Here is a 21,814-nt window from a genome sequence, read left to right as displayed (position 1 = left end):
ATGGGTCAAAGTTAATTAGAGGTGGATCATAGTCCCAATATGAATGGTAAAACAATAAAACTTCTGGAAGAATATCTTTATAACATTGGATGCAAGTCAAGTTTTCTTAAACAGAATACCAAAAGCAATACCATGGAGGATTTTAATAAATTGGACTTTATTATCAAAGGTCGTCATTAAGAAAGTGAGCAATCAGACCACAGATTGGGAGATCTTCATAATTCGTCTGATAAAACACTCACAAAAACATATAAAGAAGGCAAATAAGTTGATGGAAAAAGTCAACACCTTAAAAAAATGGGCAAGGATTTAAGGGCACATCACAGAGAATGACGTCCAAATGGCCAATGAGTGTATGAAAAGGAGCTCAACATCATTATCCATTAGATAAATGCAAATTAAAACCACAAAAAATACCACTGCTACCAGCCACCAGAATAGCTACAATTAAAAACAGTGACAACAAGAAGAATTAGCTAAGATATAAAGTAAGTAATACCTTACTTCAGTACTGGTTGGAGTATAAATTAGCTCAATCATTTTGAAAAACTGTCGGTACATACAGAAGCCAAGCATACACCTGCCTTCGTGACCTAGCGATTCCACTCCTGGGTATGTGTCCAAAGAGCACTCTGTGATATACTCCTACCAACTTGATTCTTAACAGTAAAAAGCTGGAAACAACATACATGTCTATCAATAGAGAAATAAATGGTGCTATTTTTAAACATTAGAATACAATACAGCAATTAAAGAGGTGCACTATTTTCATCTTACTACACAGGTCATTACAAAAGATTTGAGATACACAAAAATCAAGAAACGTAAAATACACATAGGTGGAAACAGACAAAGCCCTCCCAGCATCACTGATAAGCTGAGCAAGTTTAATCAGAAAGGTTGCTGTCGAATGTATTTCTTCGAAATAAAATAATGGACCACAACACAGTCTGTCTCAAAACTTTCACAGCGACCTCTGTACATGATATGGATAAATCTTACAGACCTTATATTGAGCAAAAGAAGCCAGAACAAAAGGACACAGACTGTAAGTTCCCAATTAAGTGAAGTTCAAAAGCAGAAAAAGTGACTCTTTGCTGACAGATGTCAGGGGAGCTTTCCTCTGGGTGGTAGAGGTGGGTTGATTGAGAAGAGGCATGAGGAGCACTGGAAACGTTCTATGTCCAGCTCTGGGTCATGGTCACACGGGTGCATACATAGATGATGATGCACGGAGCTTTACGCTCACGGTTTGTATATGGATGTTATCTCAATGAAAAAAAAACCTAAAAAACAATTAACATTTAATTTGGACAGACTTGAATGCTGGATGAACACAAACAAGATGAAAATAACAGATGTAACTGAAAGACTTCATATTTAGATTAAAATTTAGTTGTTCAGAGTGTGAGAAAGGAAGAAATCAGACTTGCAGTAATTCACATGAAAAAGATCTGGGGACCTTGATTGACCACAAGCTGGCAGGGCAGGGCTGGGGTATCATCTCCAGGTGCAGGAAGCCTGTCCTGCCCCCAGAGCCTGGTCTCAGGAAGAAGTGTCCCACTGTCAGGTGTGATGAAGTTACACCTCATTATCTAGAGGACGGTTTTCAGATGCGGGCCACAGTTTGAGAGGGATGTTAAGGGTGATCAAGCATCCCCTCCACTCCTCTGACCATTTTTTTTTTTTTTTGAGACAGAGTCTCACTTTGTTGCCCTCAGTAGAGTGCCGTGGTGTTACAGCTCATAGCAACCTCAAACTCCTGGGCTCAGGCAATTCTCTTGCCTCAGCCTCCCAAGTAGCTAGGACTACAGGTGCCCGCCACAATGCCCCCCCATTTTTTTTAATTGTTGTAGGTGTCATTCTTGTTTAGCAGGCCTGGGCCCGGTTGGAACCCGCCAGCTCTGGTATACATGGCTGGCACCCTAATGGCTGAGCTACGGGCACCGAGCCCTCTGACCAGTTTTGATTCAGATTCTCCATCTTCTGCTCGTGACTGAAGATGCGGAAGCTTGAGGTCATCCACCCTCCCGTGGCCACATTACCTCTGACATGTGGGTGAACTGTGGTTTCTCTCTGGTTCATGTTCACCTCCCTGACTTTGGACAATCACCTTGGCATACCTTGCAAGTCTCCGCTAAGGCCAGGTGGCTAATTTGCTTTATTCACCGTGGACTCCCATTAGGATGTTATATGTGAAATTTTGTGATTGTGTCTCCTCCTTCAAGGGTGGTCCCTGTTTGGAGCCTACAGGCCCTTTGGTTCCCACCTCCTAAAAGGTGCAGGGAGGAGCAGGAGATCTGAGTGAGTGAAAGTCACTGCAGAGGGCCCAGAGCGGGGAGGGGAAAGTCGGGTGGTTGGAGAGTTTGTCTGCTACAGGCCAGCCAGAGAGAGGGGGTGGAAAACCCGGCAGAGGGGCCCCTGGTCTGTCTTTGCTTGTGCTGCTCCAAATAGCGAGGCCTTGACAGGAAAACACTCACTCTGAATCTGTGGGGTCTCTGTCTCCTGCACTCTGCATAGACCCACCACAGGAGCTGGGCAGCTGCTCTTTTTAACAGGAGTTAAACAATGCCTTAGACACATGTGGCTTCACTGCCACAGCCAAGCCTTTGAGCTGGGTTTGCTGTATTTTACGCTTCGGGCTTTGCAATTCAGCTCCGAATGGTCCTGAACACTTAGGTCGTCTGGTGCCTGCTGGGGCCTGTGCTCACACAGGAGTGACCAAGACAAAGAATTAAAGGTGGGAGCAGGGAGGTTTATGACCAATATTTGTAGATCTTACAGCTAATGCAGTGCTTTTCACATTATTTCCTCAACTCTTGAGTAATTCTCCAGTAATTAGGACACTCTGCCCTGATAAGCAGCATTGGCTTAGCTGTGGCCTCCTGGCTCAACTGCTAAGATTCCCTGGGATGATAAACATTTTTGGTTTCTCCATTAACCTCTCTTAAAGTAGAGTCTAACTTTCTATTGGGTCAGCTAAACATAAGCTTTAAACTTTGAAGAATCATAGTCCCAAGGGACAGGTTGTCAAACAAGCCCATACCTCAGTGTTCTGTAGTTGCACGAGGACAACGGCCATTCAGCGCGCAAGTGTTGTGGGCTGCACCAATGACTCTCACCTGGCGTGGTCACGCGAGGGCCGCTGGCTTCTCCCAGAGTGTTGCAAAATGCAGGCTGTGCGCTGTTGCTACACCTGAGTGCACGTATGACTAGGAGAAAGGGCTTAGAGGCATACTATGGTATAAAACTATAGTTGAAAAAGTTTTCTTGTGTTCCAGAACATGCAAGAACGTTGACTCTAAGCCTAGATGACCTCTATGATGCTTTGACAGGGCAGTCAGCAGTCCTCCAAGGCCACACAGAGCTGAGGGTGCCAGGTAAGCAGGTGCTTTTAAAGACTCTGGGAGATCCTGTTATATTTCAGTGGTTGTGATGTGAGTGTGGCTGATTTGTCTAGTAAATATGCCAAGTAGGCTGCAAAAATATGAATACAGTAGAATCTCCATAGCTGACCATCTCCCTACACTGACCACCTCCTTAAGTTGACCTGACTTTTGTAGACTAGACGTGCACCATATGTACATATCCTTACAGCAGGCCTAGTTCCTTATGTTGACCACCTCCGTATATTGACCAGTTTGTAACAGTCCCTTGGGTGGTCAACTAACAAGGTTCCACTCTACTAGAAAGTCCACCATGCTCAGCTGTTACAAATGTTCTTTCTACTTCTCACACGACCTTGCACAGATGAGGACGCCTCTAGGACAACCTGTCTCTTCCTCACCTGGAAACGGGAAGCATCTGGCACTGCCCCTCAGTGCATTCGAATCAGCTAACACCGGACAATTCTATCACCTGGATGACCCCAAAGTGTATCCCGAAAGCTATTTTCAATATATGACGTTTCCTGTCTGACTGAAGAAAGATTTAAAACAAGTATAGGCCTTTTATCTTGGTGCTTTGAAATAGCAAAGGCGTTCCCTTTACTAAAAATAAAATACAAATATAAATATAAGTTTAAAAAGTACTTAAAAAATGAAAATGGCAGAGGTTTTCTTTTATTATTATGCTGGAAAATTTTTATTCATTCACTCTGCTAGGAGAAAATGGCCATAAAGATTACACAGTCTCTCTCTCTCTGCTTTAGATGCTGGCTAAAGCAGAGAGAGGACAGCTCCAAGTAAGATTGTGAGGTGTGTCCACAGCTCAAGGGCACTAGCACAGGGGTCACCTGGCAGCTAAAAGCAAGCCTGCGTTCCACCTGCCTATTCAGCTCCAGCTGGTGGGAAGGCGGCCTCTTCTAGTTTGGATGAAGGTATGATATGGATGATGGTGGCCCTGTCTGAGCAAGTTTCTGGCATTTTATCAACCAAGGAGGTGGAAACCATGCATTGGGACCAACTGTGCCCCTGTTAGCCCCCCACCAACAGTGAGGGCCCTTTCCGAGGGGGAAGGGAGTCAAAGGCTTGTTAAATCTCGGGAAACTCTTCAATAGATCTCATTGGAGCTTCTGGCCAGAAGGGTTACAGAAGGACAAGGGTGTCCCGGATAGAGCCCCTGTTGCACTTGGCTGAGAGAAGACATTTTCCTCCTCTGAGGGAGCTCGACCCCACTAAGCAAAGCTCAAAATGGCTCTGCGAGAAGCTAATGGGGCTCTGTGGTCCCTGTTGGCAGTGATGGCCACACAAACTGGAACAAAGCAGATCTCTAGGATTGGCTAGTCTGACACTTGGGGTTTACCCAGTTGGGATCTGAGGCTCAGGTAGGTTAAAGATTTGGGTGCAAGTCGCACATTAATGAGACGCAGTGAATCTGGAATCTGACTTCGTTCCTTTCGACTAAACCACAGATCTTTCACCGCACCGCTGCAGCCTGGTGGCTTAGAGGAGGGAAATGGGAAGAAAGGGGCATTATTCAATAGGAGGAGATGAGAGAAGAGAGAGAGTGGGCGGGGGGGCAGGACCCCTGCACTGCGACTTGACCTCCACAGAACATTCTGGAACACAGCCGTCGAGAGACCAGAGTTGCTTCCGTGGCTTATTTACAACTCTCATCCCCAAATTCTAGGTATGAATCTCCTGGTTTACACACTTACTTCTACTCTGCCACCATAAAAGTTAGGCAAGAAGGCCTCAATATCAGAACAAGATTTTTTACTTGTTTCTTTTAAAAAATATACTAGCACTCTACCAAGGGCAATAAAGTGAGACTCTGTCTCTACAAAAAAAATAAATAAATAAAAAATAAAAAATATACTAGGATGGCTTCCTGCTGAACCAAGAGTCAATCTACTAGGACACAAACATAGAACATCATTTCCAACAAGATTCTGAAATTTAAAAAAAAAAAATGTCTTGCAAGGCAGAGAGAACATTTGAGCATTCAGAATCAATAGCACTTAACACCATTCCCATAGCCTCCAGGCTTCACCAGGCACTTGGGGCACCATTAAAGGTGTTAGAGCTCAAACCTCGCTACCATGTTGGAAGCTTGAAGCTCAGTGGGTTTTGCAGATCAAATGCAATTACACAGAGCTGTCTTTTCCAGGACTAGCCATGTCCAGACATTAGGAAAGTGAGTGAGAGAGGACAGGCTGTCACCTGGGACTTCCAACGGGCAGCTTGTCCTGGCCCGGGCAGCTTTCAGCTCAGGCTGGAGGGTTTCCTGTGCATAGCAGAATGTGTCACAGAAGACAAAGAGCCTCAAAATAGAGGGACAGGCAAATGAGGTCGCGCACCTGTGTTTCTGGCCTCGCTGCTCTTTGCAGTCTGCACCCACAGAACTTCCTCCTCCCTCAGAGCTGTGGGCCCACCATGGGAGCTCACCCTTCTCAAGAAATGCGTAGCTCAACACAAGTTTACAAGCTTACAAGCACTGCGAGCTTCCCGAGGCCATGCGTGACAGCCACTCTTTTTCTTGCTGTACACATTTGAACATCTGAATGTCCTCATTTACTTAGTGTCTTATTTAAGAGAAAGGGAACAAAACTCTAGATCAGCAGTTCTCAACCTGTGGGTCACGACCCCTTTGTAACAATGAAAATACATCCTGTGTATCAGATATTTACATTACGATTCATAACAGCAACAAAATTACAGGTATGAAGTAGCAACAAAAATAATTTTATGGGTTGGGGGGTCACCACAACTTGAGGAACTATATTAAAGGGTCGCGGCATTAGGAGGCATTAGGAAGGTTGAGAACCACTGCTCTCCATAAACATGTTTTCAAAAGCTCTCAGTAGCCAAGTTACAGGTGAGAGGACAAGTTCAAGGGACAGTTATAGACTGTGACATCTACGCCCTAGGGGATGTCACCAGCAGGTCCTGTGGCCCCAGCACAGGTGAGTCTGATCCACTTGTAGCTCTGAATTGACCTTTCTTTGGGCTGAGCTCCGCCAGGAGCTGACACACTCCTGTTCCTCTCTAATAAGGTTTCCTGTGACTTATTTACTTCATGACTTTAGTCATCTTTGCCAGTGCCAAGGAGTCTGTGGTTTCACAGTGACTCATCCTACGACTCTGATGGCCACGTGCTGAGTGGATGAAGCAGCCCTTTGAGAGGCTGCACCTGGGGCAGCCACACCCCTGGGGTTTTGGATGCTCCTGGATAAAACCACTCACCAAATCCATCACATGGCTTTAGATGTAACTCTTGTGTCTCAGTGGTGGGGCTTGACCTGTGTCTGGAGAGGTGACTTCTGTCTTGCTCATGAGGACCTGAGGGACAGGACCTTCCACACACACAAACGTGCACCTCTCATTGCTTTCCAGCTCCACTCTATGAGCAGCAGAACCGAGAATGATCCTGTCTGCAGCCTGACTCACTCTCCAAGCTGCCATTTTTGGACCAGGACCGAGGTCCCTGAGTGACTCCACACACCTGCTCCAGGCCCCTATGCAACCAGGCCTACCTCACATGGGCCAAAGACCAGCCCACCTCTCATCACCTTCCCACAGCTTCCCCCAGCCAGGGCTTGATAGGTGGCGATATCAGAAGTTCTACTCCTGGTTATGACAATTTCTGCTGAGCCATGTGGCCCTGGCTCCAGTTTCCATGGATTTTTTTTTTTTTAAGAACTGATTCTGTGGCTTCATGGAGGACTATCTATGATAGCAAAGAAGAACTCATTGAAAATATCTAAATAAAAGTATCAAGTCCCTAGGTGGGGGGACAACTAAGTTTCCATAAATGCTAAGAGCATTGAGTTGGGTTTGATGGCAAACAATACTTGTACCATCTCGGGGCAATTTTAGGAAGTCCTGAGGGCAGCAATACAGACCCATTAAACCCTTTGGGAAAGTGGTTAAGACAGAGCAGAGATGTGACACAGGCTCAATGGTCTGCTCAGCCTAGTGTTCTGGAGTTTGAAAAACAATATTTCATTCACTGATTTTTGAGTTCAAGTTCTTGCTCAATGCTCCTTATACATATCAGGGAGTTCCCTGTAGTGTCCCCACCCCGTCAACACACTCTAGGGATCCCTCATGAAATGCTTACAGCTCACATCAAATTTCAAAGCTAAATCCAGCTTTCTCCGTCAGGCTGCCCAGGGGCACCCAGAACTCACGTCTAACTCAAGTCCAGATTTGAGAACAGAGATGGGGTCTCACTGTTAGAAAATGAAACTGCATTATTTAAGTTCCTTTTCACTTAATTTATCAAACTAATATGCCAGGGTATTTTCTGTATCACAAGGGACCGTTTGGTAGAAGCTTGCGTGGAGTAAGCGTTTAATGTTTACTGAGTGAATGTATAATAAAGCCAAGTTGCCAAGTGCTTAAGTAAATGTCGCCTATTAAAGGGAAGGCGGTGTGGTGTTGTGAGGAGAAATCACATCTCACTAATCTCCCTTCTCTGAGCAGATAAATAAGCATGTGGATAAGAGGGAACCACAGAACCCAATTTAATTTGACTTTCAAAAACCTGTGAGAAAATCTCAGTCTAATGACTGGTTTTAAAAAATTGAGTCACTAAGGGTTGTTTTACCATGGACATGGAATTGGCTTAAAGACCATAAATAAAACTAGAGACAAGTGGATCCATTCCCAGACGGAAAGCTACAAACACAGGGGTTTCTTAGAGATCTCCTCTCTGAGGAGTCTTTCTACAAGTTTGTGAATGACCTAGCATCCTAGATGGAAGGGGTGTGTATCGAATCTCCAGGTTCAGGTAATACCTCCCTCTTCTGGGAAGAATGTCAAGGTGTTGGAGATTCAATTCAGTTGGAAGAAGACTATATTGGATGCTGAATTTGTGTTTGGGCTGTAGGGTATATAAAAAAAGTTAGGGTAAAAGGCGTATGTATCTTCCTTTACTGGACATAGTAGAAGCCACAATCGGAGCGACTGTGGACAGGAGTGACTCAGGTAAGAGCTATCAGAGTTCGGAGAAGGGGATAGCAAATGTCAGGGAAGGTAAGGAAGGCTTCATGGAGGAGGTGGAAATTGAGGAGAGCCTTGAGGAATGAATAGCTAGAGTTTGGACGGGTGTAGAAGTGGAGGGTTTTCTTTTTTTTTTTTTATTAAATCATAACTGTATACATTGATATGATCATGGGGCATCATACACTCGCTTCATAGACCATTTGACACATTTTTATCACAGTGGTTAACATAGCCTTTCCAGCGTTATCTCAGTTACTGTGCCAAAACCTTTACATTCTATATTTACCAAGTTTCGCAAATACCCCTGTAAGATGCACCACAGGTGTGATCCCACCGATCCCCCTCCCTCTACCCACCCCCCCCTTTCCCACTTCCCCCTATTGTTAAGTTGTAACTGGGTTATAGCTTTCATGGGTTTTCTTGTTAAAAGCACTAATGTCTCACTTGCCAAGTGCAGAGGAAGGGCTTGTCTGCCTGGTCCCATTTACACTTACAACAGCCTGGGAAGGTAGAGCACATGCCCCTTCCAAAAGAGAAACAAGAAGCTTCAGGAAGTTGAGAAATGTGCTCCCGCTCACGTTGTAATACACCTGAGACCCACAGCTGTGCTGCCTCCAACCCAGGGGCACATCAGAGTGAGCGAAGGTGCAGGGCAGGTCTCTCAGAGCAGGTGAGACAGAGGGAAGCATGTACAACCGATCTACATCAAGGGGCCCTTAAATCTCATCCAGAGAACTTGAGCTTAATCCTGAAGGCTTAATGGAAAACTTGGACAACACCAACCTTCGCTATTTTCTGCCACCTCTCCCATTCTCTGGAATTTCTCATCAAAGATAAAGAATAGGACATGTACTTTCCAAAACAATAGGCTACATACATCCTTTGTAGGTGGAGCAAGACTTGAACTAGTATAATAAAGCCCTCTTAAAGGCTACTTGGGGACAAATTCCCTCCTAAAATTGCCTATCTTCCCTTTCCAGCCTAATACTTTTATACTCTATGGGAAAGACGTGAGCATAAGAGTCTTGAAATTTTGCTTTCCCACTGACATTTATTAACCTTGCTCAGTCTTCTACAGTCACTTGGCCTGTGCCCTCTGGATTCCCTAACTTTGAACACAGCGTTAGAAACCCTCTAGGTTTGAGCATTTTTATTAGCCCCAACTTCTCTTGAGCTTTGGCCTTCTTGATGCATTTCTTGAATGTAAATGCCACACTTTTATACCAATCCTATATATCCCTTTTGAAAACCTGAGTTCATTGGGAAGCTCAGTTTTGAGTGCAACTGAATTAAACCTGCTAAGGGCCTGACTGCACCCTGTTTGATCTGACACGTGGTGCCTGCATGTTAGAAAGATTCCCCATCCATCCATATGCAGAAAGAGAGCTACATACCGTTCTGTTGGTAAAGTTACTGAAATTCTCAACCAACACCTGCTTGATCATGTCTGGCTCAGAAAGAACAATAAATATCCGTCGACCAAGATAGTACCTGAGAGGAATAAAAAAAATTACTTTAAAATGTGTTGCATTTACCCATTTCTCCTCTCCAAGAAAGAATTCATAGCGGCTTAGAATGAAGGATAAAAGATAGAAAGTAAAGATGTGGAGACCATGAGGAAATGCATGTTCCAATCATGTGTGACTGTATAGCTGGGATCATCTAACATTAAATTCTTTCTGGTATTATTTATGGAAGGTCACCTTGTACCAGTCCCTGGAGACTCTGAGCTCAATAAGTCATGGACACTGCCTGGAGGACCTTAGAACCTGATAGGAAAGACAGATCTACAATTGTAAACACAATAATAAGGGGCTTGTAAGATCCAGTATTAAGGCAAAGAAAGAAAATGGTAAGGGTCAGTGTTGCCTATACTTTCCAGAAATGAAGAGATAGGCATTCTAGCAAGAGAAGACTAATAATTTTTAAACTGATTCTCAAAAAAAAAAAAAAATCTAAAGTCAATGATTAAACAGATGCTTGTGAGAATGTGGGGAAGATGAGACCTATGGGGGAAGGACTGACTCTGATTGTCGCATCGGTCCTTAAAGGAGCTGGACAGATACTTAGGGCATTAATGAAGGAATGAATGGGCACTCAGCTGGTGGTGGTGAGCGCTAAACATGGCAATGCATGTGTCTATGTTTTACTGTATTTATGAAAGTACTGGGGACACAAAAGCAATCCATTCCCACTGACAACCCTGAAGGGTCTCACCATCTAATGGGAGGGACGGTTAAGACAATCAGCACAGTGTGACATTCTGGCAGGTTTGAGTGACACTGAAGGCACACCCAGTTCAGCAGTTGGAGGAAAGAGAGTGAAGACTTCCCAGAGGTGACACTTTCCAAACTGAGTTCTGAAAGATGAGCAGGATGCCTCCAGGTACAAAGGAGATGAGGGTGTGCTGGAAAGAGGGATCACCTTGAGCAACTGGCCAAGAACAACTCTGCCTGGGGGAGCTACATGTGTCCCACAACCACCTGTGCAAAGGAAGCCAGAGTGATGACTAGGTCCCCACTGCTCAAGGACAGTGTTTTCAGTGCATGCAATTATACTTTCAGGAATGTGATTTGATTGTTGGTGTATCCAGCTGAGAGCAGTAAGGAAGAGATTATCACATGGAAAGGCAGGGAAGTGTACGCCAGCATTCGTAGTTACAACTTCTCATAACCCAAAAATAATGGTAGCTTTTAAACTCTTTTTCTTCTCATTAACTCAGAGAAAAATGGAAAAGAAAATCCATTTGATTTGCACCATTTTATGTTCAGAAAGTGTTAACCTAAGTGATCATATTTTCCAAAACTGTTGGAGAAATCTTTGAGACACATTCGACATATGTGGTATAAGGAAAGAAAAGAATAATAACTAGTTTTTTATTGGTTTTAACCAAGAACATGAAAAATAACCCAATAAAGCATAAACCTATGCTTTTATAACGTAAATGTTACAGTGTCTTTTGAGTATCTAGTGAAAATTGTGGACACTCCACTAAGAAAAACAAAACACTCCCAGCATTTTGTATATACTTTGACAAGTTCTGTGAACCCTACTCCAGAGCCATATTTCTCAAATATAAAATGTGCTTAAAAGTCATCTTGGTTTGAAGAAATAACAGCTGAAAAATTTTCTAATTTGGCAAAAGATCATAGACCCACAGATTCAAGAAGCTGAATGAACCTCAAACAGGATGAACTCAAAGAAATCCATGCCAAGACGCATCATAATTACATTTCTAAAAACTAAAAAAGAAAGAAAAAAAAATTGAAAACAGCCAGAGAGAAATGGAATTGATGTATTACCGAAAAGGACAACAAATTTCTCATCAGAAACCTTGGAGGCCAGAAGGAAGTGGCACATTTTTTCAAGTGCTGAAAGGAAAAAAATTGTCGATCACAAATTGCTAATCTGGTGAAAGTAATCCTTCAGGAGAAAAGCAGAAATAATAGCATTCTCAGAAGGAAAACTAAGAGCTTTTGTCACTAGCAGATTTATCCTTAAAGAATGACTAAAGGAAATTCTCTAAACAGAAGGGAAATGATAACAGAAGAAAGTTTGGAACCTTAGAAAGCAAAGAAGAGCAATGGAATGGGTAGAAAAACATCATTCCATTGTTTCATTCTATCATTCTTATGAATCTCTTAAATCATACTGGATGGTTGAAGCAAAGATTATAACATCCTATGAAATGGTACTCAATGTATGTAGAGGAAATAGTTAAGACAATTATAAATTTAAAAATTTGGAAGGGTAAAGGGACTAAAATGGAAACAAATTTCTACATATCACTCAGAATGGTAAAGCATCCATAATCACAGACTGTGATAGATTACATATGCATATTTATGTAAGCACTAAGAAAATGATACAAAGTAATATATAAAAAAATTTAATAAACCAACATGGAATTCTAAAAAAAAATGTTCAAGTAACTCATAAGAAGGCAAGACAAATAAAACAAGAAACAGAGGGTCTAAAAGAGAACAAATACATTACTGTATTATAATTAAATATAGTGGAATAATTAGATAAGATCAAAATTTAAGGTTGGGCTAAATTAGTGTTGAAAGAGAAATTTATAGCACTAACTGTTACTTTAGAAAAGAGGAAAGATTTAAACTAAACAATCCATATTCCTACCTCAAGAAACTAGAAAAAAAATTTAAAAGATCAAAAAACTTAGAACAGGCAGAAGGAAGAAAATGATAAAGATAAGAGCAGAAATCAATGAAATTGAAAATAGAAAATTAACAAAACAAAAAACTGATTCATTGGGAAAAAAATCAATCAAATCAACAAACTTCTAGCAAGACTAACAAAGATAAAGAGAGAGAAGAGGATATCAGAAATGAAAGGGGCTATCACTATAGATAATGCAGCCATTAAAAGGTTAAGGGGCTACTAAAAATGACTTTAGATTAATACATTCAACAACTAAGAAGAAATGGACCAATCTCACAAAAACCACAAACTACTAAAACTCAATCAAGATGAACCGAACAATCTCAAAAATCCTATAACTGTAAAAAACTTGATTCATGTTTTAAAATTTCCCACAAAAGACATCTCCAGACTAGATGATTTCAATGGAGAATTCTACCATGCATTTAAAGAAGAATTAACAATAATTTTACAGTCTCTCCCAAGATAAAAGAGGAGAGAACACTTTCCAACTCAATTTACAAGAATGGTATTAACTCTGATATCAAAACCAGACAAAGGTAGTACAAGGAAAGAAAATTGTAGGCAAGAACCTTTCATGAACTTAAAAATATCCAACAAATCAAACCTAGCAGTGTATAAGAATTATACATAACAACTAAGTGATATTTATTCTAGGTATGCAAGGCTAGTTTAATATTTTTAAATCAATCAATATAATCTACCATATTAACAGCCTAAGAAAGACAAATTATGTGTGATCCTATCAGTTGATGAAAAGAGAGAATTTGACAAAATCTAGCACTTGTTCATCATAAAATCTCTCAGGAACAGAGGGTGACTTTCTTAACTCCATAAAATATATCTACAGAAAAACCTTCAGCTAACACCATACTTAAAGGTGAAAGACTGAATGTTTTTCCCTAAAATTGGGAGCAAGGTAAGGATGTTCACTCCCACTGCACTTATTTGACATTGTATGGAAGTTCTAGCCAGTGCAATAAGGCAAGAAAAATAAATAAATGTATAAAAATGGCTAAAGAGACTAAAATGGAAACAAAATTTCCACATGTCACTCAAAATGGTAAGGCATCCATAATTGTAGACTGTGATAAATCACATATGCATTTTTATGCAAACACTAAGAAAATTATACAAAGTAATATATAAAAAAATTTTAATGAGCCAAAATGTAATTCTAAAAAATGTTCAAGTAACCCACAAGAAGGCAAGAAAAGTAAAACACTGGAAAGGAATCAATTGATTGGAATAAATAAAAAGATTGGAAAGGTCTAAACAAAATTGTTCCTATTTGAAATGACATAATTGTCCACAGGAAAAAAAATAGGGAATTAAAAAATCCAAAATGAATATAAGGAATATATAATTATATATAGATATAAGGAATAAAGTAATTCTGGAAGTGAGTTCAGCAATTCTTGCAGGATTCAAGATCGACATACATGAATCTTAAAGTCGCTTCATAAAAAATCAGCGTATCAAACTATCAATAGCATTTCTATGTATTAACAATGAGCATGAGGAAGCCAAAATGAAAGCATAATACCATTTTCAATGCTGAGGAAATAAATCAAAGAAGACCTAATGGAGAAACATATCATGTTTATGGATTGGAAGACACCACACTGTAAAGGTACCAATTCTTCCAAAATTGGCCTATAAGATTAATGAAATGCCAATCAAAGTCCTGGCAAGAATATTCATAGACTTAGACAAACTTATTCTAAAACGTATATGGAAAGGCAAAAGACTTAGAATAGCTAAATCAATTTTGAAAAAGAAGAATGTAGTGGGAGGAATCCGTCTACCAGCTTCTAAGAATTAGCCATAGTAGCCAAGACTGTGCGGTACTGACAGAGACACAGACACACAGATCAATGGAACATAATAGAGAAACCAGAAACAGACCTATATATATGCTCAATTGATAATTTTCATAAAGATACAAAATCAATTCAATGGAGGAAGGATAGACTTTGGTGCTGGAGCAACTGGACACAACATAGGCAAAAATACGAACTTCATACCTTGTACAAAACTTAATGCAAAATGGACCACAGGCTTAAATGTAAAATATAAAACTAAATTGTTTTAGAAAAAAATGGAAGAAAATCTTTGAATTTGGAGCTAAGCAAAGAGTTCTTAGACTTGACACCAAAAGATAACCCGCATGGACAAAAGTCAATAAATTGGACTTCATCAAAATTAAAATATTTTGCTCTATGAAAGACCTCATTAAGAAGATGACAAGCCACAGACTGGGAGACAATATTTGCAAACCACACACCTGACAAAGGACTTGCACCTAGAATAAATAGTTGAAGAACTCTCAAAACTCAACAGATAGGAAAAAATCTGGCTAGAAAATGGGCAAAAGACATGAACAGAAATTTTGCCAAAGAGGATATAGAGATGTGAAGTAACCACGAGAAAAGTTGCTCAGCATCATTAGACATTAGGAAAATGCAAATTAAAACCATGATGAGATAATAGTATCTATCAGAAGGGCTAAAATAAAAGAATAGTGATAACATCAAATGATGATGAAGATGTGGAGAAAGCAGATCATCATTAGTTAGTGGTGTGGATGTGAAACAATGAGGCCATTTTGGAAGACAGTTTGGCAATTTCTCATAAAACTAAACATGTACGTGCTATATGACCCAGCAATTGCGCTCTTGAACCTGTTAAACCTCTCTATCTCAGAGACATGAAAATGTATGTCCACATGAAACAGGTATATGAACATTTATACCAGCTTTGTTTGTAATAGGCAAAAACTGAACGCAATCCAAATGTTCTTCAATGGATGGGTTAAACACACTTCGGTGCTTACGTGATGAAATGCCCTGCAGCATTTAACAGAAAGAACTAACTATTGACACATGCAATGGTTTGGATGGACTTCAAGGGAATGTGAGTGCAAAAAGCCAATCTCAAAAGGTTACCTACTGCATGATTCTGTCTATATAACCTTCTTGGAATAAATTTATAGACACATAACAGATTAGTAGTTGCCAGGAGCTAGGGATGGGGGTGGTGATGGGTGGGTGCCTATAAAGGGATAGCGCAAGAGAGCCTTGTGGTGATGGAATAGTCTTGCATCTTGGCTGTAGTAGTGGTTACACAAATTTACACAGGTGATAAAATTACACAGAACTCTCTGCGCACACACACACACGCACATCTACACCCGGATAAAATCTGATAAGCTCTGTGGATTGTACCAGTGTCAATCTCCCATTTTTTATAGTGTGCTACAGTTATGCGTAAGGTTTACAAGAAGAAGTTAAGCTTCCTGCACATTTTTTTGCAACTTCTTATGAGTCCATAATTATTTCAAAGAAAAAAAGTTTTTAAAAAGCCACCTAGGAGCTTAGTAAATCCATACTCCCTACCAAGACTGATCTACCAGGGCTGATGGGGCCCAGGAATCTGCATTTCATCAGGCTTTCAGATTTGATGCAAGAAGACTGCTCTCACACTCTGAGAACCCCTGTCCTGCTTTCCAGCCTCAGAGGCTAGTCAAAACCAACTGTGAAACATTCAGAAAATAATAGTGCCTGGCCCCACCCAGACCTACCAGATTAGAGCCTCTGGGGTGGGACCCAGTCACCTCTTATTTTAATAAGCTCCCAGGGGATCCCGATGTGATTGATAGTAACCATATTGGGGACCCAGAAACCCCAAGTTAAAAACCTGCTCTAAATATAACCAAAGTTCATACCCGTTCTCATTTCCCTAAATTCTTAGATCTAAATGGAAAGCAATGACTGTGGTGCACACACATATTTTGGTAATATATTTATATTGATGTAGCTATTATCAAAATAATTTTATACATAATCTGGACTTTTAAGAAAACCAAAATAATACTTCTATATGCAAATGCAAATTGTCCTTCCAAGCAGTCACCTTGGGAGTCTTTCTGTCTTTTTCTAGTAATATTGCTAATGCTAAAAACAATTTTGCAACAATTCCTTTAGAATTGCTTCAGAGCTAGTTTATGAACCTCGTGAGAAAACTTGTCCCATTTTACATGTAAATTGTGTAATCTTGTGAATTTATTTTTATAAAAGTGCTCATCTGTAGTTTGAGGAGCTCCTAGAAAGATTTCCAATAGAGAAAAATGTAAGGGTAGTGTGTCTTAAGCACACATAGCCTTTCTTTAGGGGGCCTGGGATGGCTCTCCTGTTTTTGACTGCCCACTACTCCTTGGGGAGCCCCCTCCCCCATTCCATGTAGTTCTGAAGGTGCTGTCAATTACAGAACTCTGCCCCTCTGGTCGTGAGAATTGGCTCATCCTCCGGGTATGACCAGTCCTAGTATCTCATCTCCTTGACAACAGTGATGAGTCTGGAGGTGGACAAATGACCCAGTCAGGGCCAGTCAAAACCTTTATTAGGATTTCCATATGCATACTGGGATGAAAAGCCCTGACTTTCTCTTGGAGCTGCTAAATTGGGAATACATAAATCTAAGGCTATTGGTGGCCATTTTTCTACCACCTGGAGAGAACTTGTCTGCAGAGGGAGCCAAGACAGACCAGCAGAGATTTCAGATAGAGAGCCTGGAAGCATGAAGTTGAGGCCAAGGGTCTGCCTCCTGCAGCTCTTTGTTGGACCCTCCCAGCATACAGTAGTTTGTGCTAAAGTTAGTTTGAGTTGGGTGTCTATCATTCGAAGTCAAGAAGTGCTAATTAGTATGAGGCTTTTTCATCTCAACCTTGTGAACACCTGATACCATTCTGCCTCTCAACGCTTACTTCCCTAAAAGGGTCTGGTCTCAGGATTGCATGTCGGTATGAACAGGCAGGGATACAGCAATGTCTTCCTGTTTCCTGAGTTGGGGTGGGGTCCTGGGAAATACTTCCTGCTAGAGCTCAACAGGAGGGATCCAGGGTCACTTCACACACAGAGAAAGATTCCAGGTGCAAACTCCCGAAACTCTCTGGGCCGCCTTTGAAGTGTGGGAGTGAAAACTAGGTAATCTCTGCAGTTTGCTCTAGCTTCAAATCCTCTAATTCCTCTGACTTCAAAAGGACATTAGATTATAGGGCTTGTGAGTTTCAGGTCTATTTTCCACAGGCTGTGAAGAAATGCCCTATACCAGGGAAACCGTCAGTGAACTATTCCCACTGGTTGTGGATTCTCCTCAGAACCTCTGAGCTAACAATTGTCAGTGTTTATAGAGGGCTTATGACTAGCCAGACCTCCTTCTAAGTGCATTAGCTGCATCATCTCATTTAATCCTCATAGAAAATGGATGAGGTATTATTATTCCTGCTTTTCAGAATAAGAAACTGAGACAGAGAGAGGTTGAACAACTTGCCCAAGAAGCAGGACTTGAGCCCAAGGCTAGGCCCCTTGCCACTGAGCTTGCTGCCACCGACTGGAGTGGCCAGACTGGGGACCAGCTCCAGGCTTCCTGCTGTGCAGATCACAGTTTTAAAGGTGCAGATTTGGATTAGATTCTTGCTTAATGGGCCAGAAAACCCCCAGCCCAATTAAGGAGGTAGGGTCTTGCTTTCCTCTAATCTAAACTTGCACATAGACTCTTTTTAGAGGAAGAAATTCTTAACCAGTTACTCATTTATACTCATTTACGCACATAAGGATTTGTTTATTCAACTCCGAAACACCTGGTGGAAGAGAAAATTTAGGCAAATCAGTGAAGTATTGTGTAGACAAATATAACACTTGTTTGACTTGTTTAATTAGTGGTTTTCTTTCTTTTTTCACCGACCAGTCAGTTCAACCAAAATAGTTCACAAAGTAGGACAGACTGTTGGTGTTAGTCTGGGGGTGGTCTGGCCCTGTTCCAGAAGGCCTGCTCCTGTTGGGGTGACTGTTAGTAGAGTGGGAGTAGGGGGGGTCACCGTTAGACACCAACATGGAAAGTTGTACAAAAGAAAGAAAGATGTTGTGAAATAGTATGTATAGTTCTGTTAATAAATAATAGTGAAGCTCACTATTAACTGGTGCATTCAAAGTGCATTTATGGAGCACATGCTCTGGGGTCAGGCAGTATGCCGGGCCCTGCTAACAGCGCGTGTATCCGGAGCAGGAAGTGGTGGGGCTCTTTTGCTCTTCACGTAACTTATTTCTTTACTGTTCAGTGCTCTACAATGAGTGTGTGTGACTTCTGCAGTCAGAAAAAGGAAGGGGGTCTCGTGGCTGGCTTGGCCCCTCTGGGACTATTGCAGGCAGACTGCAGGTTGGCAGGGCTGCAGCTGCAGGTGCTGGGTCATAGGCACACAAGTTCAAGTCCTTGTCCTAGGATTCCACAGCTGTGTCGCCTTGAGCAAATCACAACCTCCTAGAGCCTGCTTTTGATAAAGACCCTGCTGTGAGGGTCAAATGAGAATAATTGGTCAACAGTAAAGTTTTATGCAAATTCTGGCTGTGACATCCTTCCTGCAAGAGGTGAAAGGCTCCAGCAGGTGGGCCACACCCAGCTGGTGCCATTTGTAAGGGATAAAGAAGTTGGTAGAGGGAGAGGAAGCTTCTGATGGGAGCCTGACCCCCCTCTATCAACAGAAGGCCTAGAAACAAACGCATGTCCCAAGGCTCCTGATTCCCAGGGAGAGCTGACACGGCACCTTGGGGTGTCTGAGCACACAGTTTGGGAACTGCAGCCTTTCCCTCTTGTTATAAGGATGGATGAGAGTTCTCAGCTCCTGAGAAATTCTGGCCTCAGTGACAGTTTTGTTTCTCAGCAAGTTGAAGATGCTGGCGGGGGTGGGGGGCTACTGTTCTGCCCTGGAGTCTAACCCTTACCGCAGGAAGTTCAGTGGGAAGGTGACAGACACTATCCCAAACCCTGGCTGTGAGTGTCTGAGACTCTCAACTTCTAAAACGTGCAGGAGAAGTCGGTGTCATGGGCACTTGACTTACAGGGGCTTCCCTGGGGCTGGGTGTCTATCGCTGCTTGCCCCTGGGGGACCGACCTCACCCATTTGGTCCACTATCCTATCTGCTGCACAAGCAGGACACTCCAGTTAGCTGAGTGGCACAGCAGACCGGGGCTACCAGGGAGACTTTTCTTGAGGCACCAGTGACACAGTCATGGGCCTTGGAGTCAGGAGATGCTTTCCCCCAAATCCTATCACTCTAAGCAGAGGTGTGTGTCACCTGCCCCAGGAACCCCAGGGTCCCCATGCCTGGGTCCAACCCTGAGTTCCCAGAGCCCTGGGAGGCGGGTAGACTGAGGCAGCCCCTGATCAGACGTCTCCCATGCTGGGCCACAGGGGCCCGTTCAGTTGCTTTCTCCTGCCTTCCCCCTGCAGTAGCCTCCCCGTCCCTCACCTCCTGCCCAGACTTCGCACCTCCCGCTCAGGGATTTACATCTGTCTTTCTGGCCTGCTGCTTGTCTACCTATGGGTCGCTGCTCCGTTTATCTACCTAGGAACTGCAAAATGATTTTGCCACTGCTTGTTGAAAACCCTTCAATGATTTGCCGAGATCAAGCCCTCCTTCACAGCCTGATCCCTGCCTTGTTCTTCATGCCTCTTTCTTCCTCCTTATTCCCCAAGAGCCAGTCCTGAGAATCACCCCGTATGGCCAACCCCACCATGATCTCATGCCCATGCTTTGCACGTGCTGTTCCCCTGTCTTGCCTGGAACTGTGCTCCTTTTTCTTGCCTGGTTCACTCCTAGTGGTTCTCTGCTAATTGTAATTTTTTTCTTGACTGTTTTTCCATTTGATTGTAGGTGGTTTGAACACAGGAGCCTCGTCTTATTTACCGCAGATGTCTAGTACTGACTGCAGTGTTAGCTTTGCAATAGGAGTTCCATGATGCTAATGGCATGTCCTGTCTTCCCGTTCTAACCTCTAATGCTGGCTGGTCCAGGCCCTCTCCTTCTATCCTGGACCACTGAGTAGTTCACAATGGCTCTCTGTCTCCAAACCAACCGCCCCCAAAGCCAATTGACCTTTGTAAAACAGAACTGTGTTCTCCACCTACTGTCAACCACTAATGGTTCTCCATTACTGTAGAAAGTCCAAGCTTCTAGACTTGTAACTAGGGTCCTGCAGGAGCTCATAACCTCTCTCTGCCCCATTCCTCTTATAGCAATGTTTCCAGACTTTCTCAGTTTCTGGTGCCCTTAGTGACTCCATAATATTTTCATAGCATTCCCTAGGCCAAAAGAAGAACTTAACAGTCTCATTTTAAAGTCTAAGTCCAAACAACTTGATAAGTATTCATGTTTTAACAACTCAGTGGACACTTGAAAAAATAATCCACATGAATTGAAAGCAAGTTCTCAAAGTGACTGACAGATGCCTCTGCATTTCCGTGAATATTGCAAATACTGTAGTATCCCAGGAAGCCCCTCTGAGTTCACTGGGGCTCCCAGGGGTGTGTCTCAGCACACAGTTTGGGAGGCACACTCTTGTTATATAAAAGTTATTTATGGTTCCTAAAACTTGCAGTATTTCTCCGTGTCCTGTTTCTTTGCACATATTTCCCTTCTAAAGTCTTCCTCTTGGTGGTTTGGAAAATGCATTCAGACATTTGGGTCCCTAGTCCCCTCTTCTATGGTATCTTCTTGGACCCTTCAGTCCTCGCAGTGTCCACAGCACTTGGTCATTCCTCCACCTGGGTAGCCTTCTCGTCCCTCACTTCCTGCCCAGACTTTGCACCTCCCGCTCAGGGATTTATGTCTGTCTTTCTGGCCTGCTGCTTGTCTACCTGTGGGTCCCTGCATCACACTCTGCTTATTTGCTGACAGGCTCCTTGCTTCTCTGAGTTCTCTGAGGACAAAGTCCTGCCTTCCTTGGCTTTGCAGCCCTTAGAAGCTACCAGAGTGCCTCGTCCTCAGCAGAAGGCTGGTTTTGAGTCTGCCTTTCCAGGAATGGGAAATCATTTTATCCTCCTGACTTCCCTATTCCTGCTCCTGGTAGATCTGAAGCCCAGACTTGAAAAGGCAGAAGCTTCCTTCTCTTTATTCACATTTATCCTGCATTCCGGAAGTCATCAGTCCCTGGTCATTCTTTACAACCTGGGGCCCACTCTTTCTAGTTCACTTCCCTTAGTGTAGAGAAGGGCCACCTGCAGAGCTGCCCTGCTGGCTCCATCAGCATGTGCCCACCTTGGTGGCTGCCTTGGCCAGCCTCAGATCTGGCTGTGCAAAGAATCCCCTACAGGGAAGCTGAACACACAGAACCCTCAGACCACCTCCCACTTCAACCCAATGATTCTGCCAAAGATTTCATTTGAACCAATGTTTCCATGATGT

General features: G+C 42.7%; 1 protein-coding gene across 2 annotated transcripts in view; it reads right to left on the bottom strand.

The window, feature by feature from the left end:
- The window catches only part of TBXAS1 (thromboxane A synthase 1), a 170,085-nt gene that overhangs the window by 98,328 nt on the left and 49,943 nt on the right, over positions 1–21,814 (bottom strand). For both annotated transcript variants that reach the window (XM_053609040.1, XM_053609041.1), the window contains exon 4: positions 9,785–9,881. In XM_053609040.1, the coding sequence (XP_053465015.1) occupies positions 9,785–9,881 (97 nt within the window). The remainder of the gene's footprint in view (positions 1–9,784; positions 9,882–21,814) is intronic.

The sequence above is a fragment of the Nycticebus coucang genome, chromosome 11, assembly GCF_027406575.1.
Source record: "Nycticebus coucang isolate mNycCou1 chromosome 11, mNycCou1.pri, whole genome shotgun sequence".
Classification (NCBI taxonomy): Eukaryota; Metazoa; Chordata; class Mammalia; order Primates; family Lorisidae; genus Nycticebus; species Nycticebus coucang.
Note: the sequence above shows the minus strand (reverse complement) of the source record. Positions and strands in the feature narration are given on the sequence as shown.